The sequence below is a fragment of the Oncorhynchus tshawytscha genome, linkage group LG32 (genome assembly GCF_018296145.1).
Source record: "Oncorhynchus tshawytscha isolate Ot180627B linkage group LG32, Otsh_v2.0, whole genome shotgun sequence".
Classification (NCBI taxonomy): Eukaryota; Metazoa; Chordata; class Actinopteri; order Salmoniformes; family Salmonidae; genus Oncorhynchus; species Oncorhynchus tshawytscha.
The window spans coordinates 10,611,669-10,629,703 of NC_056460.1; the positions used below are offsets into that span (position 1 = coordinate 10,611,669).

Here is an 18,035-nt window from a genome sequence, read left to right on the forward strand (position 1 = left end):
ACCAGTATAATAGGCCCTTTGCCTGGTCCACCTTCTCCCTTAAAACCCACCCCATAGACCATAATCTGTATACTCCATTGGTTAAAATAGCATCCATCGACGGTTGTGTGAGGTTTCATGTTTTTCATTGGCAAAATGGAATTTCAATCACATTGAGAGCTCGTGTCTATTGGCTGGCCTGGGCATCCTTCATTCAACAATAGCGCGTGGATTGGTCCATGAGCGTGGGCGGAATCTTCCAGGGGCTTGCTCTTGAAGGCTCACGGAGAGCGAGTGTCGTCATGAGCGGTGGGTAGGAATTAAAACATTGGCATTTATATTACATTGTACTTCGTAAAACAATTTGGTCTATGTTAAAGAAAACACATCGAACAGTTTGTGCTGGAAATTCCTTATGTTTGTTGTTGAGTAGGAGCATTGTGCAAGCCAGCTATGCACTTCCGGAAAAGGGCTGCCTTTTTTTCAGTATCAAAGAGTTTGATTTGCTACGCGTATCTAGCTTAGCATACTAGCCAGTAAAGCTGAATCCTGTTTGTAATTCCAGCTACTGTTAGGTATACATTGATGATAATCATTTTCGATATTTCACATTAAAACAAATTCCACATGCATGTATCGCAATGGGCTGTTTGTTCCACTCACTTTGAAAAGTCAGCTGCACGAGAAAGTATTTGCAATGCCAGCTAATTGTTTCATTTTTGACTTCCAGTTAGGCAGCAAACCATTTCGCTTGCAAGAAGCTATCTGTGTACGTTTGATGGCGGCGCTATTTTCAGGCCGCGCTCCAAAAAAATTCTAAGCATGAAATATCCGATTTTAAAGAGACAGTCACATTGGTCATGATTGCAACTGACCCAATAATCCACAGTGCATATTATTTGTACAGTACAATTATTGTATTAATACTCTCGCGATACATTATCATGCTTGAGCTATTTGTGAGATTGCGTGAGAATTCAGCCAGGTACAGTAGCCACCAAACTCACTGTACACAAGTAGTAGCTCTCTGCTGTGCCCATTTGCTAGCTAGCATACTGTATTTTTTTAGGGCCTTTTAATTCTGTATTCTGTAGACTAGGAGTTGTAGTTAGTCAGACTCATGCATTGCTATCTTTTATTGGCATAGACCCGCACTTTTAGTACGGATTAAAGGTCACGCAATTTACACCAACGTCTGATGTGACTGGCATTCACGGGGTGGTAGCTAGCCAGCCACAACTAATCTATTAGAGTTGCAGTGCCCATTGTCCTTTGTGTACTGTGTCTTATTTGAATGACTTTGCATGCGTTTAGGGCAAAACAGCTCCCTCGGATTTAATAATTTCCTGAATCTCTGCAGCAGACGTATTGACAGTGACCTGCATTATTTTTGGTACTTGAAATGTGTTAGACTATTTACAGTATATGCAATGTGTGTTTCCATGTATGTTGCAGATCAACAGGACAGTATGGCCACCACTGTTGCTGTCAGTCCCAGCGAGTATCTCCAACCCTCTGCCACTTCCTCTCAAGTGAGTCACAGTTAGACTACTTCCTGCTTGTCCTCGGTGGTTCTCGGATGTGTAAATATCACCCAGTAGTGTCTTAAAAGTAACCAAGGGGTTCATTATTTGACTAAAGCGTGAATACTGAGTCCAGCAATGCCATCCTATTGTGAAGTTTGCAGTTTATGTATTTTATTGGTTGCCAATGGTGAGATGTAGCTTAACCTCCTGTATGTAAACTGTGTTCCACCTAGGGCTGTGTGAAATTCATGATAACTTTCTATTTGTTTCTCCTAGCTTTGTTGCACAAGAGTCACTCCACTTCAAAAAGCACAAGAAAGAGCATTGACACCCACCATCTCCGATTGTTCAGAAATCATTTCTGTAGTTAGAAACGGATAAGATTAGCATTCTTGAAATGTTTTGTTGCAATGTAATTTGATATCTGAGAAGTAAAGCCGATTGATGGCACCCAAATTGGCCATTTTAATTTATAAGATTCATATCTTCAATAATTATAGTACTTAACATCGAATTTGGACCTTAATTCTACCTAACAATGAGTAAGACATGAGGAATCCAGTAAAATTATCAAAAGCCACCCACGGACCCCCCCACGCCAAGCCCACCTCAACAACCAGTATACGGTATCAGTTCTCTAGCTCTAACAAGTAGTATGGAGCTGCTGCTTGGAGTATTGTTTCTTCAACGTTTCTAATATATAATATTACCGTTCAAAAGTTTGGGGTCACTTAGAAATGTCCTTGTTTTTGGAAGAAAAACATTTTTTACCCCATTAAAATGACATCAAATTGATCAGAAATACAGTGTAGATATTGTTAATGTTGTAAATGACTACAGTCGTGGGCAAAAGTTTTGAGAATGACAAATTAATTTTCACAAAGTTTGCTGCTTCAGTGTCTTTAGATATTTTTGCCAGATGGAATACTGAAGTATAATTACAAGTATTTCATAAGTGTCAAAGGCTTTTATTGAAAATTACATGAAGTTGATGCAAAGAGTCAATATTTGCAGTGTTGACCCTTCCCTTTCAAGACCTCTGCAATCTGCCCTGGCACGCTGTCAATTAACTTCTGGGCCACATCCTGACTGATGGCAGCCCATTCTTGCATAATCAATGCTTGGAGGTGGTCAGAATTTGTGGGTTTTTGTTTGTCCACCCGCTTCTTGAGGATTGACCACAAGTTCTCAATGGGATTAAGGTCTGGCGAGTTTCCTGGCCATGGACCCAAAATATCGATGTATTGTTCCCCGAGCCACTTAGTTATCACTTTTGCCTTATGGCAATTTGCTCCATCACGCTGGAAAAGGCATTGTTCATCACCAAACTGTTCCTGGATGGTTGGGAGAAGTTGCTCTCGGAGGATGTGTTGGTACCATTCTTTATTCATGGCTATGTTCTTAGGTAAAATTGTGAGTGAGCCCACTCCTTTGGCTGAGAAGCAACCCCACACATGAATGGTCTCAGGATGCTTTACTGTTGGCATGACACAGGACTGATGGTAGCACTCACCTTGTCTTCTCCGGACAAGCTTTTTTCCGGATGCCCCAAACAATCGGAAAGGGGATTCATCAGAGAAAATGACTTTACCCCAGTCCTCAGCAGTCCAATCCCTGTACATTTTGTAGAATATCAGTCTGTCCCTGATGTTTATCCTGGAGAGAAGTGGCTTCTTTGCTGCCCTTCTTGACACCAGGCTATCCTCCAAAAGTCTTCGCCTCACTATGCGTGCAGATGCACTCACACCTGCCTGCTGCCATTACTGAGCAAGCTCTCTACTGGTGGTGCCCTGATCCTGCAGCTGAATCAACTTTAGGAGACAGTCCTGGTGCTTGCTGGACTGTCTTGGGCGCCCTGAAGCCGCCTTCACAACAATTGAACCGCTCTCCTTGAAGTTCTTGATGATCTGATAAATGGTTGATTTAGGTGCAATCTTACTGGCAGCAAAATCCTTGCCCGTGAAGCCCTTTTTGTGCAAAGCAATGATGATGGCACGTGTTTCCTTTCAGGTAATCATGGTTGACAGAGGAAGAACAATGATTCCAAGCACCACCCTCATTTTGAAGCTTCCAGTCTGTTATTCGAACTCAATCAGCATGACTGAGTGATCTCCAGCCTTGTCCTCGTCAACACTCACATGTTAACGAGAGAATCACTGACATGATGTCAGCTGGTCCTTTTGTGGCAGAGCTGAAATGCAGGGGAAATGTTTTGGGGGGATTCAGTTCATTTGCATGGCAAAGAGGGACTTTGCAATTCATCTGATCACTCTTCATAACATTCTGGAGTATATGCAAATTGCCATCATACAAACTGAGGCAGCAGACTTTGTGAAAATTTGTGTAATTCTCAAAACTTTTTGCCACAACTGTATTGTAGCTGGAAACGGCTGATTTGTATTTTTATGGAATATCTACATAGGAGTACAGAGTCCCATTATCAGCAACCATCATTCCTGTGTTCCAATGGCACGTTATGTTAGCAAATCCAAGTTTATCATTTTAAAAGGCTAATTGATCATTAGAAACCCCTTTTGCAATTATGTTAGCACAGCTGAAAACTGTTGTGATTAAAGAAGCAATAAAACTGGCCTTTAGACTAGTTGAGTAGAACGAGGAGTGGGAGGTGTGTGAGAATCAGGTGATGTTTTTTTCCTATGTTCAGAGAAATTAGCCATTGAAGTCGCTTGCATTCTTTACCATATATTAGTGTGAAAGTACCAAGGTTTTTCCTGTTGCCGCTGTTCCTTCTACTGCCACCACAACCTTTTATCAATTTTGCTGGTCTGTTGTGTTTCAAATCAAATTTTATTAGTCACATGCGCCGAATACAACAAGCGTAGGTATACCTTAGGGTAAAATGCTTACTTTACAAGCCCCTAACCAACAATGCGGTTTGAAAAAAATATGGATAACTATAAGAGGTAAAAGTAACAAATAATTAAAGAGCAGCAGTAAAATAATAATAGTGAGACTATATACCGGGGAGTACCAATACAGAGTCGATGTGTGGGGCCACCGGATAGTTGAGGTAGTATGTACATGTAGGTAGAGTTATTAAAGTGACTATGTATAGATGACAACAGAGAGTAGCAGTGGTGTAAAGAGGGGGTGGGGGGTGCACTGCAATTAGTCTGGGTAGCCATTTGACTAGATGGTCAAGAGTCTTATGGCTTGGGGGTAGAAGCTGTTTAGAAGCCTCTTGGTCCTAGACCGCTTGCTGTGCGATAGCAGAGAGAACAGTCTATGACTAGGGTGGCTGGAGTCTTCAACAATTTTTAGGGCGTTCCTCTGACACCGCCTGGTCTAGAGGTCCTGGATGGCAGGAAGCTTGGCCCCAGTGATGTACTGGGCCGTTCGCACTACACGCCTTGTGGTCGGAGGCCGAGCAGTTGTCATACCAGGCAGTGATGCAACCAATCAGGATGCTCTCGATGTTGCAGCTGTAGAACCTTTTGAGGATCTGAGGACCCATGCCAAATCTTTTCAGTCTCTTGAGGGGGAATAGGTTTTGTCATGCCCTCTTCACAACTGTCTTGGTGTGATTGGACTATGTTAGTTTGTTGTTGATGTGGACACCAAGCAACTTGAAGCTCTCAACTTGCTCCACTACAGCCCTGTCGATGAGAATGGGGGTGTGCTCAGCCCTCCTTTTTTCTGTAGTCCACGATCATCTCCTTTTTCTTGATCACCTTGAGGGAGAGATTGTTGTCCTGGAACCACACTGCCAGGTCTTTGACCTCCTCCCTATAGGCTGTCTCATTGTTGTCAGTGATCAGGCCTACCACTGTTGTGTCCTCGGAAAATGATGATGTTGGAGTCGTGCTTAGCCACGCAGTAGTGGGTAAATGGGGAGTACAGGAGGGGACTAAGCACGCACCCCCGAGGGGCCCCTGTGTTGAGGATCAGTGTGGCAGATGTGCTGTTGCCTACCCTTGCCACCTGGGGGCGGCCCGTCAGGAAGTCCAGGATCGAGTTGCAGAGAGAGGTGTTTAGTCCCTGGGTCTTTAGCTTAGTGATGAGCTTTGAGGGCACTATGGTGTTGAACGCTGACCTGTAATCAATGAACAGCATTCTCACATAGGTGTTCCTTTTGTCCAGGTGGGAAAGGGCAGTATGGAGTGCAATATAGATTGCGTCATCTGTGGATCGGTTGGGGTGGTATGCAAATTAGAGTGGGTCTAGGGTTTCTGGGATGATGGTGTTGATGTGAGCCATGACCAGCCTTTCACTGCCCTTCATGGCTACATACGTGAGTGCTACGGGTTGGTAGCCATTTAGGCAGGTTACCTTGGTGTTCTTGGGCACGGACTATGGTGGTCTGCTTGATACATGTAGGTATTACAGACTCGGTCAGGGAGAGGTTGAAAATGTCAGTGAATACAATTGCCAGTTGGTCAGCGCAGCGCATGCTTGTAGTACACGTCCTGGTAATCCGTCGGGCCTTGCAGCCTTGTGACTGTTGACCTGTTTAAAGGACTTATTCACATTGGCTATCATAGTCGTCCGGAACAGTTGTTGCTCTCATGCATGCTTCAGTGTCTAAGTGCACATAGAAGTCATTTAGCTTGTCTGGTAGGCTCGTGTCACTGGGAAGCTCGCGGATGGGCTTCCCTTTGTAGTCCGTAATAGTTTGCCAGCCCTGCCACGTCCAAAGAGTGCTAGAGCCGGTGTAGTAGGATTCAATCTTAGTCCTGTATTGACGCTTTGCCTGTTTGATGGTTTGTTGGAGGGCATAGCGGGATGTCTTATAAGCATCCGAGTTAGAGTCCCACTCCCTTTAAAGCGGCAGCTCTACCCTTTAGCTCAGTGCGGATGTTTCCTGTAATCCATGGCTTCTGGTTACTGGGGACGACGTCATCAATGCACATATTGATGAAGCCGATGACCCGAGGTGGTATACTCCTCAATGCCATTGGATGAATCCCGGAACATATTCCAGTCTGCTAGCAAAATAGTCTTGTAGCTTAGAATTTGCGTCATCTGACCACTTCTGTATTGGAAGAGTCGCTGGTACTTCCTGCTTTAGTTTTGGCTTGTAAGCCGGAAACAGGAGGATATTATTATGGTCAGATTTGCCAAATGAAGGGCGAAGGAGAGCTTTGTACGCGTCTCTGTGTGTGGAGTCAAGGTGGTCTAGATTTTTTTCCCCCCTCTTGTTGCACATGTAACATGCTGGTAGAAATTAGGTAAAAAGGATTTGTTTCCCTGCATTAAAGTCCCCGGCCACTAGGAGTACCGCCTCTCGATTAGCATTTTCCTGTTTGCTTATGGCCTTATACAGCTCGTTGAGTGCGGTCTTAGTGCCATCATCGGTTTGTTGTGGTAAATAGACATCTACGAAAAATATAGATGAAAACTCTTGGTAAATAGTGTGGTCTACAGCATATCATGAGATACTCTACCCTCAAGCGAGCAAAACCTTAAGTCTTCCTTAATATTAGATTTTGCGCACCAGCTGTTATTGACAAATAGACATAGACCGCCACCCCTTGTCTTACCGGAGGCAGCTGTTAAGTCTTGCCGATGCACAGAACCCAGCCAGCTGTATATTATCCATGACATCGATCTGCCACGACTCATATGAAAATAAGATATTACAGTTTTTAATGTCCCGTTGGTAGGATAGTCTTGAACTGAGCTCATCCAGTTTATTCTTCAATGACTGGACATTGGCCAATAGGACGGATGGTAGAGGCGGGTTACCCACTCACCGAATTCTCACAAGGCACCTGGACCTGCGTCCCCTGTATCGGTGTCGCTTCTTCATGCAAATGACGGGGATTTCGCCCGGGTCTGATATCAACAGTAAATCCTTTGTGTCCAACTTGTTCCACCCCGAACCATTTGTCTCTCTCTCTCTCTCATCCTGTACAGGACTCCCAGCCCTCCCCACTGGCCCTCCTGGCCGCCACCTGCAGTAAGATCGGCCCCCCTGCCGCTCAGGCCCCTGTCAGCGCCCCTCCTGCCCAACCCCAACCTCGCCGTCTCCTCCCCATCAAGCCCGCCCCCATCGCCCCCGCCCCTCCCAAAAACCTGGGCTTCCTGTCCGCTAAAGGAAATGTGATCCAGCTGCCAGCGGGCCTGGGCTCCAACAGCCCCGGCACCCCCATCGTCCTCACAATCCAGCAGAGCCCTGGCCGCTCGAATCAAACATCCAACATCCAGTACCAGGTGATGCCGCAGCTGGGAGGCACACAGACCATCCAGATGATGCAGCAGGGCGGACAGATCCAGCTCATCCCGGGTACCAACCAGGCCATCATCACCACGCCCATGACGGTCCCCCAGCCACAGCCCGCTACCGCGCCCATCACCCCGCAGAAGACGGTGGCCATCAAGCCGTCCCCCAGGGGGCGGAAACCCAATGCAGCCAACGTGGTGCGGCTGCCCAGCGGGCTCACGCTGCCCCTCAACGTAGCCACCGGAGAGGAGCCAGCGGCAGCTCCTCCCCCTCCAACGAAGGGCAGACGAGGAAGGAAGAAGCTGGTGGCAGCAGCCCCTCCACCACAGACCACCTCTCCGCCCCCCGAGCAGATGGAGACGATATTGTTAGAAGCCGGGGAGAATATTATTCAGGTATGTTTGTTGTTCTGCTGCATTTGGTGTAGGGTCAACCATGACTTGTGGACTAGTTCACTTGCTTGATTGGGCTACAAATGGGTACTAATTACTGAATATGTCTACAATGCTTGTGAGTGAGTGTAAATGAGTAATGATTTCATCTGTATTTCTCAAACTCAAAGTGCTATGCTTTACATGAGGGTTATCCTACTCTATCAACTCTTCAATCTCCCGTATTGGGGTCCCTGTATGAGTAAGTGTTGGACAGATTTAGGTCTGTGTCTCATTGCTGCTCTCTCGGTGTTCTCCCCAGGCGGGTAACCAGCTCCTGATCGTGCAGAACACCGGGTCAGGCCAGCAGCAGCTGGTGCAGTTGGTGCAGCAGAAACAGGAGCAGCAGGTGGTCCAGATCCCCCAGCAGGCCCTGAAGGTGGTGCAGGCCGCCTCCGCCACCCTGCCTCAGGTCCCCCAGAGACAGCCTGCACCCAGCCTGCAACCAGAGCCCACTCAGGTACACACACAAGTTGTTAGAGATCATCAATGTAGCTCTCTCAGCAAACTGACAGATATAGGAGTTACTCAGAGTAGTTAGTTAGGATGCGAGGTGATTTGTAGATTGGCAACTTCAGACTGACCTATGTCGTCATGCACACAGGCCACATACACAGTACTCTTACAGATGCTGCATGCACACCACCTCTCTACACTCACTCCAGGCTACCCACATGTTTATTCTTTTTATTTTTGTGTATGTAACCTTGTTAAATAGGCAAGTCAGTTAAGAACAAATTCTTATTTACAATGACGGCCTACCAAAAGGCAAAAGGCCTCCTGCGGGGACGGGGGCTGGGATTCAAAATAAAAGTAAAGGACAAAACGCACATCGCGACATGAGACAACACTACATAAAGAAAGACCTAAGACAACAACACAGCATGGTAGCAACATCACATGACAACAGCATGGTAGCATCACAACATGGTAGCAGCACAAAACATGGTACAAACATTATTGGGCACAGACAACAGCACAAAGGGCAAGAAGTTAGAGACAACAGTACATCACGTGAAGCAGCCACAGCTGTCAGTAAGAGTGTCCATGATTGAGTCTTGATTGATTGCACATGCGCTTTTCAAACAGCTGAAATGTAATGAAACCATAAAAGTGGAAGTGGGCCTTTTTAATACAGAAATGTGTCCTAATCTGACAGACTTGTTCCATGTTAGTCTGACACCCCTGTGCTCCTCTCAGCTGCTGATCAAAACCGCATCAGGCGAATGGCAGACTGTGCAGCTCCAGGAAACCACAGTTTCCACGCCCTCCAGCATGGTCACCACCACCCTGTCGTCCGTGGGGGCCACCAAGAGAACACTGGCGGGGGGCAGGAAGGAGAGGACCCTACCAAAAATAGCTCCGGCGGGGGGGATGATAGCGTTGAACGCGGCCCAGCTCTCCTCGGCGGGCCAGGCCGTGCAGACTATGAACATTAACGGGGTCCAGGTGCAAGGAGTGCCCGTCACCATCACCAATGCAGGAGGTGTGTGTGTGTTCGTGACAAATATAAAAAGTGCTTGACCATATCCATATCCACTCTATTTCCATACTGTCTTCCTTTAAAAACGTTTTTCATTCCAATGGACTATTAGCAAGCTAATGGAGGCATGTATGTGTGTGTGGATTGGGGTGTGCATGTCTGTGTAAAGTAGCTTTATATATGTACAATATATGTTTATTATACATGTGCAAGATGTTAAAATGTCTCTACTGTTCTTTCAGGGCAGCAGCACCTGACAGTGCAGACGGTACAGGGCGGGGCCCTCCAGCTGGGCGGCGTGACCTCCCAGGGCCACCAGGTGCAGATGGAGCAGACTCTGGCTCTGGAGCTGCAGGGCCAGCCTGGGGAGAAGAAACGCCGCATGGCCTGCACCTGTCCCAACTGTAAGGACGCAGAGAAGAGGCAAGTGGCTCTTACTAGCAAACTAGTGACAGGCCTGAGCACCTGGTGGGAAAAAGCATTATATACAGTATTAAACCTTTTTTTTTTTGTTGCCAGAATGGAATGTCTTGGTTGATACAAACTGACACCTGTATGGCAAAAGTGTACCCTTTTGTGAGATTGGGGCAGAGACACAACCACGATTGCAAGCAATGACTTTCCATCCTCCTGCTATTAATATCTGTGCACCAAGCAGAAATATAGTGAATACACTACATGACCAAAAGTATGTGGACACCTGTTCGTCAAACATCTCATTCCAAAATTATGGGCATTAATATGGAGTTGGTCCCCCCCCCTTTTCTCATATAACAGCCTCCACTCTTCTCAGAAGGCTTTCCACAAGATGTTGGAACATTGCTACGGGGACTTACTTCCATTCAGCCACGATTATTAGTTAGGTCGGGCTCTGATGTTGGGCGATTAGCCCTGACTCTCATTCGGAGTAACTATTTATCCCCAGGGTGTTTGATGGGATTGAGATCAGGGCTCAAATTCTTCCACACATATCTCGACAAACCATTTCTATTTGGACCTCGCTTTGTGCATGGGGACATTGTCATGCTGAAACAGGAAAGGGCCTTTTCCAAACTTTTGCCACAAATTTGGAAGCACAGAATCGTCTAGAATGTCATTGTATGCTCTAGTGTTAAGATTTCCCTTCACTGGAACTAAGGGGCCTAGCCTGAACCATGAAAAACAGTCCCAGACCATTATTCCTCCTCCACCAAACTTTACAGTTGGCACTATGCATTGTGGGTTAGGTAACGTTCTCCTGGCATCCGCCAAACCCAGATTTGTCCGTTGGACTGCCAGATGGTAAAGCATGATTCATCACTCCAGAGAACGCATTTCCAGTGTCCAATGGCGGTGAGCTTTACACCACTCCTGTCAACGCTTGGCAATGCGCATGGTGATCTTTGGCTTGTGTGCGGCTGCTCGGCCATGGAAACCCATTTCATGAAGCTCTCGACTAACAGTTCTTGTGCTGACGTTGCTTCCAGAGGAATTCGGTAGATAGTGTTGCAAATGAGGACAGACAATTTTACGCACTTCAGCACTTGGTGGTCCCGTTCTGTGAGCTTGTGAGGCCTACCACTACCCGGCTGAGCCGTTGTTGCTCCTAGACGTTTCCACTTCACAATAACAGCACTTACAGTTGACCGTGGAAGCTCTAGCAGGGCAGAAATTTGACGAACTGACTTGTTGGAAAGGTGGCATTCTATGACAGTGGTACGTTGAAAGTGACTGCGCTCTTCAGTAAGGCCAATGTTTGTCTATGGAGATTGCGTGGCGGTGTGCTTGATTTTATACATCTGTCAATAAAAGGTGTGGCTGAAATAGCCAAATCCACTAACTTGAAGGGGTGACCACATACATTTGTGTATATATATAGTGTAGTTAAGTTTGTGTTTTCTGTGTTGTGCAGGCCCGGCGAGGTAGGGAAGAGGAAGCACATCTGTCACATCCCAGGCTGCGAGAAGACGTTCCGGAAAACGTCCCTCCTCCGGGCCCACGTGCGCCTGCACACCGGCGAGCGGCCCTTCGTCTGCAACTGGGTCTTCTGCGGCAAACGCTTCACGCGCAGCGACGAGCTGCAGCGGCACGCCAGGACACACACAGGTCTGTCCACCGCAGGAGACATGCTGATACACACTGTAGGGTGAATGTAGGTCAGTCTGCAACACACACTGGGTCATGTTCAGTAAGGAGCACCGTAGCAAAACGTTTTGCAATGGATAATGACAATCCTGTGTTCTTATTGGACAAGTTCAGATAGTACCGCCCCTGTTTTCAAAATGTTTTCCACCTACTGAACACACCCCAGGACACACACAGGAGGTACGTACCGTACACAGCAAGGTTAGCACAAGTCAGTCGACAATACTCCATATGCCAAAACATTCTGATACACCATTGTGTTCACCATATGTCAGGACTCGAGCAGTACATTAACATACAGTATGTTAAGTTTTGCTGAAGTTTCCAGGACTCAAGCAGGCACTCAGATTTGTAGCAGAGATTCCCTTGCAGCAGAGAAGGATGGTATTGCTCTTTCATAGTTTTGTGTTATGCAGGAAAATTAAACAACTGATTTTATTCTGTCTTTTCCTTGTAGGAGACAAGCGCTTCGAGTGCAACCAGTGTCAGAAACGGTTCATGAGGAGCGACCATCTCACGAAGCATTACAAAACACACATAAACACCAAGAACTTGTGAGCTGTGCTGTATGCACAGACATGTCCTGATGAACTAAACCCCATAGAGGGCCGCAGGAGAGGATACCAAGAGAGTAGTCTCATGATGGGTGAACCCCCAAAAGGCCCCATATGCCCTGTTCTCCTTACTCCCCCCTCAGGGGCTTCGTAGCCTGGTGTACATACCAATCCTCCCCCGACAGACTCAACTGTTCCTGTCAATTTATTAATGATAAAATATATATATATATATATAATTACGGACAGCAGGCTTACCTACGTAGGCAGAATGCGTAGAACAGCGAAAGGCGGTCTCCCAGAAAGATAGGCAAGTGTGGCTGCTGTGTTCTGATGACCTCATGCTCTGAGCACCATATCCAGTCACGAGGTCTGAGGGAGGAATGAGAGAAAAACGGATAGATTTAGTCTACCAAAGTACCCGAGCCCAAAGGAGACTCCAGCCACTCTTGCCCCTTCTTGTTTTTCCAAGTTTTATTCTTTTCAATGTTAATAATAACAAATATTATTGTTGTTGAAGCTCCAGAATAAGTTTTTTTTTCAAAGTTGATCCTCAAGCCCCACTGGTATCCAAGGTACTTTTTTCAGTCAAACAAATCCTATTCAGTAAATTGCACTACATGCATATCCTTTTACATGGTTTGAACGGTATTTGTAATTCTATTCTTGTTCAATATCAAAGTACTATTATAGATTTTTCAACAAATAAATGATTTGGTTGGAATGAACCTACATATCTGTGAGGCCTTGGTGACTACTTTGAAACCTTACACAGTTCCAGACTCTGAAAACCCAAGTTGGCAAAAGAGTTTGTGTATGTGCGTACAAACATACTTTCACACATACATGGACAAATATAGATAATTATGGTGTTCAGACATAATACCCTTTTCGGGAGGTTTTTTTATATCAAAGATGAAAATGTAAATTAGGTTTTGGCATTTTTTTTTTGTTTGAGTGAAGAGTTACACATTTATTTTGAATACACACCCCATCCTAATGAGTTTAAATGTAGTGCATTGGTATGTGTATATCATTATGATATTAACTAAATCTGTTCCAAATATTGGTCTGGCATGACAATCATGCCACAAGATGCACATAATCAACATGAAAATGCTTTCTCGGGCCTGTCATAACTTGTTTATTATGATCTACATTAAGATCAGTCTGAGGCAAATATGTTTGATAAAACATTTCCGATTCTTATGACATAAATTGACAAGCTATCTACTATTATTTATCTAAGGTTTCTGGTGTTTCGATTCCTTGAACACTCAAGGAAGGACACCAGAGCTAAACCTTTACTCGTAGTATTACAATAAGTTCTGTTCAATTAATACATATTGACTGTTTATGTAGCTAACTGCATAACTAATCGGAAAGATTTATAAATGTCCCCCCCCACACACAAAAAAATGGTCCTCATGCATTTTAAAATGAGTTCAACATTTCATTGAATAGCCAATAGAAAAATCGTGTCCAGTATGTCTGGATGCCTTAAACTGGGCCTTGGGGACGGAAAGAAAGTCCTGCTCATATTTATGTTTGTATTGTATGTCCTGAATGTGTATATACAATGTGTCTGGGAGACACAGTAAAATGTAGGATAAAAAAGTTACACTGCCTTGTATTTTGGCCGGCCTGGCCAGAGCTGAAGGAAGCGGACTCTGTACAGTGTGAAAGGAAAATGCGTAATGTGACGTTGTATAGCTTCATTCCTGCTTTGTACACCATTACTTCTAGATGATCCCTTTTCTATCGAATTTAAAGTTGCCTTAGACAGTTGCACCCAGTATTTAAAGAGATTTCTGTCTAATTTCCAGGGAACGGCATTTGTAGAATTCCTTTTATTTTTATCTAACTTATGTTACACAATGCCGATGTTTATGTGCACTGACTTGAGCCCAGGTTGAAAATGTGTGATTTTTATTTTATTTTTAAGTAATGATCAGTGGATGAGTTTTTACCTAAACTGAAAAGGTCCTAATGTTGGTCTCAGTGAACCAGGTGCTTTTCCCTCTCTAAACCTGATCTACCACAGTAATAGATTCAGATCCTGCGTGTGTCTGAAATGGCACCCTAATCCCTATATTGTGCACTTACTTTCAACCACAGTTCTATGGTCTCTGGTCAGAAGTAGTGCACTATATAGGAAATAGGGTGCCATTTCAGACTTCCTTTGTTTAACAGGAGTCCTCAGATATCCAGCTATTGCCCATCTTTTATAACTTGTATTAAGGCACTTACTACAGGTGCTTGCTCCTTTTTTACAGTCACCCAACCCTCCAATAAAGCATTCAAACTGTATTCTGGGTTGTCCTTCTTCATCCAGGTCCCATCAGCCTTCACAAGAGATTTGCCCTCACTGAGAACCATAGGATGAATTTTTATAAAAGGTGTGTTTGTGTACAAGTATTTACCTGGCTGTCATTTGTTTTACATAGGGCAATAGGTAGCCTAGATCGTCGGGCCAGTAACTGAAAGGTTGCTGGTTAGAATCCCTGAGCTGACAGGTGAAAAAATCTGATGTGCCTTTGAGCAAGGCACTTAACCCTAATTGCTCCTGTAAGTTGCTCTGGATAAGAGGGTCCACTAAATCAGGGTTTCCCAAACTCGGCCCTGGGGCCCGGCCCTGAGTGCAGGACGACACAGCGGATTTCAAATATCCAAGTCGTCATCAAGCTTTGATTATTTGAATCAGCTGTGTAGTGCTAGGGCAAAAACAACAACTTTGGCCGAGCTTGGGAAACCCTATGCCAAATGTACATGGCTAATGAGGAAATAAAATCATTTCTTGAAGAGATTGAGTGATTCCAAGCTATAGGGTCTCAGTGCTGTATCCCCTTCATGGCTTGATGTCTGGACAGTTGATTTCAGAAAAAAGTGTGTTTGCTACATAATGTTCTGTAGAGTTAAAGGAAACTTAAGTCTAGTTCAGATCGATTGTCTGCGGGGCCAAGTTAACCTCCCCCTTTCATGTAATTTTAAAAAAAAAGTAATGACCATTATGCTTTTAGGGAAAGAGGATGATTTTGACATGTATTAAACTGAAAGTTTGACCAATTCCAGTCCCGTTGCTTAGGGGGTTCAGTGTTTAAATAATGAATATCAATTTGGAGGGAAGAAATTATTAAATAGTAAAGCATTAGAGTTTTAAGAATTGTTTGTGTTAAATTATTTGTGGCATTTAAAGCATATTGAAGTTAGAAGTAATAGGATTTTAAACAATAGCCTACCTGTGTGTGGTCAACTATTTCAGCACCATTTTGTGCTGCTCTGAGACAAGCATGGGGACAGGTCTTGATAAATCAATGAGATTTTTATGATCACTGAATCTCCGTTTGGGTATTGGTTAGACTACAATTAGGGTGTGGAAATGTTATGGTCTTAGTACTGTAGCCTACTCCTGACCGGTCACGTTGTACAGAGCCATATTTTCCTAACGGAAACCCTGAGGGTTTTGTTATTCCTGGAATAGAAACACCATAATATTAATCAAATTAATTAAGCTAAATTTCTTAAAATTAATCCAATATAGTATGTTCTACCAAAAAAGGTTTTAAATTCTCCAGTACAGACAATTTTGAAGACTGTCAAACGCTTCTCAAAGATGCCCTCTGGTGGTCAAACTAGCACTAACTAGCATTAATGGCAACAATGGCTGACAGTTAAATAATTTGCCATAGAATTCTGCGGCAGCCCGCAAGGTGTGCTGCAGTATGACGCAACTTTTACAGGAAGAACCACTGTAATCAAATGGCAACCCAGACTATTTTCATTGCCCCACTCCCCCCTCTTTTACTCTGTTGCTACTCTCTGTTATTATCTATGCATAGTCACTTTAATAACTCTACCTATATGTACATATATTTGATTTGATTTGATTTGATATTACCTCAATTACCTCGACTAACCAGTGTCCCCGCACATTGACTCTACTGGTACCCCCTGTATATAGCCTCGGTATTGTTATTTTGCTGCTGCTCTTTAATTATTTGTTACTTTTATTTATAAAAAAATATATAAAAAAATCTTAAAACTGAGTTGTTGGTTAAGGGCTTGTAAGTAAGCATTTCACTGTAAGGTCTACTACACCTGTTGTATTTGGCATGTGACAAATACAATTTGATTTGATTTGGTGTAGCCTGAAAAAATCTAAGCGTTTTAATATGTTGTTTTTGATTACATTTGTTAATTGATTTGCTGAAAATATGTTTTTCATTTTGATTTCTAATCTAGAAAGATATTGTAACTTCATTCTAATCTTTAAAAATGTAGCAATTTTGCAATCATCTCATGAAGCCAGTACACAGTAGATGATTCAGATTAATTAGTTAATGAATTTACAACAATATAAACAAATATTTAATTTATTACAATAATATCGACTTCACCGACTGAAGAGAGGCTGGGACACAGTAGGTTCGAAAAAATCCTTAAATGTGATAGGAAAGCATCCAACAGGAAAGTGTGGTTATTGCCAGGAAACAGACAGCGGAGCATGTTTTGCCACAGTGTGGGTATTATCAGAGGGAAAGAGGCGGAGATCTAGTATGAGGGAGAAGGGGATACAGGAAATTAGTTTAAAGAGTATATTGAGTAGAACATCATTAGATATAGTCTCAAATATGTTATTTTTTTCAAGAGCCACGGAGCTGGCAGGTAGGATTTAGTTTCTTCCTGTACCTGGCCCACACTCCAGTACAGTAAACGGCGGTAATGCACCATAACGTTGGATGCCAACCGCCTATAAACCACACCGAAGAAGAAGACTTCACCAACTGCATACAATTACGAACGCTCCCTGTTTTTTTGTAAATAAATATATACTTTTTGGGGTATTTAAAAAAAATCCTATCATAACATTTCTAATTACAATACAATAACAACAAAAAAAACATAGGACATCACTACACGTATATTTTCTCGGAAGAAACACAAAATAACATTAAAAGTAAAACAATTAAATCACAACAATTGACTTTCAAAAGTTAAAGTACCTTAAATAAAATAAGAAAGTCAGGGGTTACAGTTGTACAAACCTATGATAGAGCTGTAAGAAGGTCAGGGGTTACAGTTGTACAAACCTATGATAGAGCTGTAAGAAGGTCAGGGGTTACAGTTGTACAAACCTATGATAGAGCTGTAAGAAGGTCAGGGGTTACAGTTGTACAAACCTATGATAGAGCTGTAAGAAGGTCAGGGGTTACAGTTGTACAAACCTATGATAGAGCTGTAAGAAGGTCAGGGGTTACAGTTGTACAAACCTATGATAGAGTTGTAAGAAGGTCAGGGGTTACAGTTGTACAAACCTATGATAGAGTTGTAAGAAGGTCAGGGGTTACAGTTGTACAAACCTATGATAGAGTTGTAAGAATACAGTGTTTTTTTTGTTATTGACTAATTCTAGAGATTTATTAAATATTGGATTTCAAGTAAAAATATATTGCATTTGGAGACAGATTTAAAATATTTGTTTTTGTGTATATACAATTTACCAGAGAGAATGAAGAAATTAACGACTTACTCAGTAGTTTTGTTTTCATTTGAATAATAACATATTATATAATTAATTGTAAATACATGGGTCTTATTGATGAAATAAAAAATGTAAATACTTAACTCGCTCCAAAATAATTTCACAGTCACACATATAAAGAAGTTTTCCCTTCAGAACAGGCATAATCCTCTAAGTCCTTGAATTTAGACAAGTTATTGCAAGGGTATATTTTGTGCAAGATTTTAAAGTGG

The 18,035-nt window shown here is 43.4% G+C and overlaps 1 protein-coding gene across 2 annotated transcripts; it reads left to right on the forward strand.

Moving 5' to 3' along the window:
* The first annotated feature begins 187 nt into the window (after positions 1-187).
* Positions 188-14,591, forward strand: LOC112245742 (transcription factor Sp2). 2 transcript variants are annotated; one of them, XM_024413894.2, is made up of 8 exons: positions 188-288; positions 1,435-1,511; positions 7,383-8,084; positions 8,383-8,580; positions 9,321-9,606; positions 9,846-10,026; positions 11,495-11,688; positions 12,185-14,591. In XM_024413894.2, the coding sequence occupies exons 1-8, from the start codon at positions 219-221 to the stop codon at positions 12,283-12,285; spliced, it is 1,809 nt and encodes a 602-aa protein (XP_024269662.2). In that variant the 5' UTR covers positions 188-218; the 3' UTR covers positions 12,286-14,591. The 2 variants fall into 2 exon arrangements, with proteins under 2 accessions (XP_024269662.2, XP_024269663.2); XM_024413895.2 differs by lacking the exon at positions 188-288 and adding an exon at positions 295-554.
* The last annotated feature ends 3,444 nt before the right edge of the window (positions 14,592-18,035 follow it).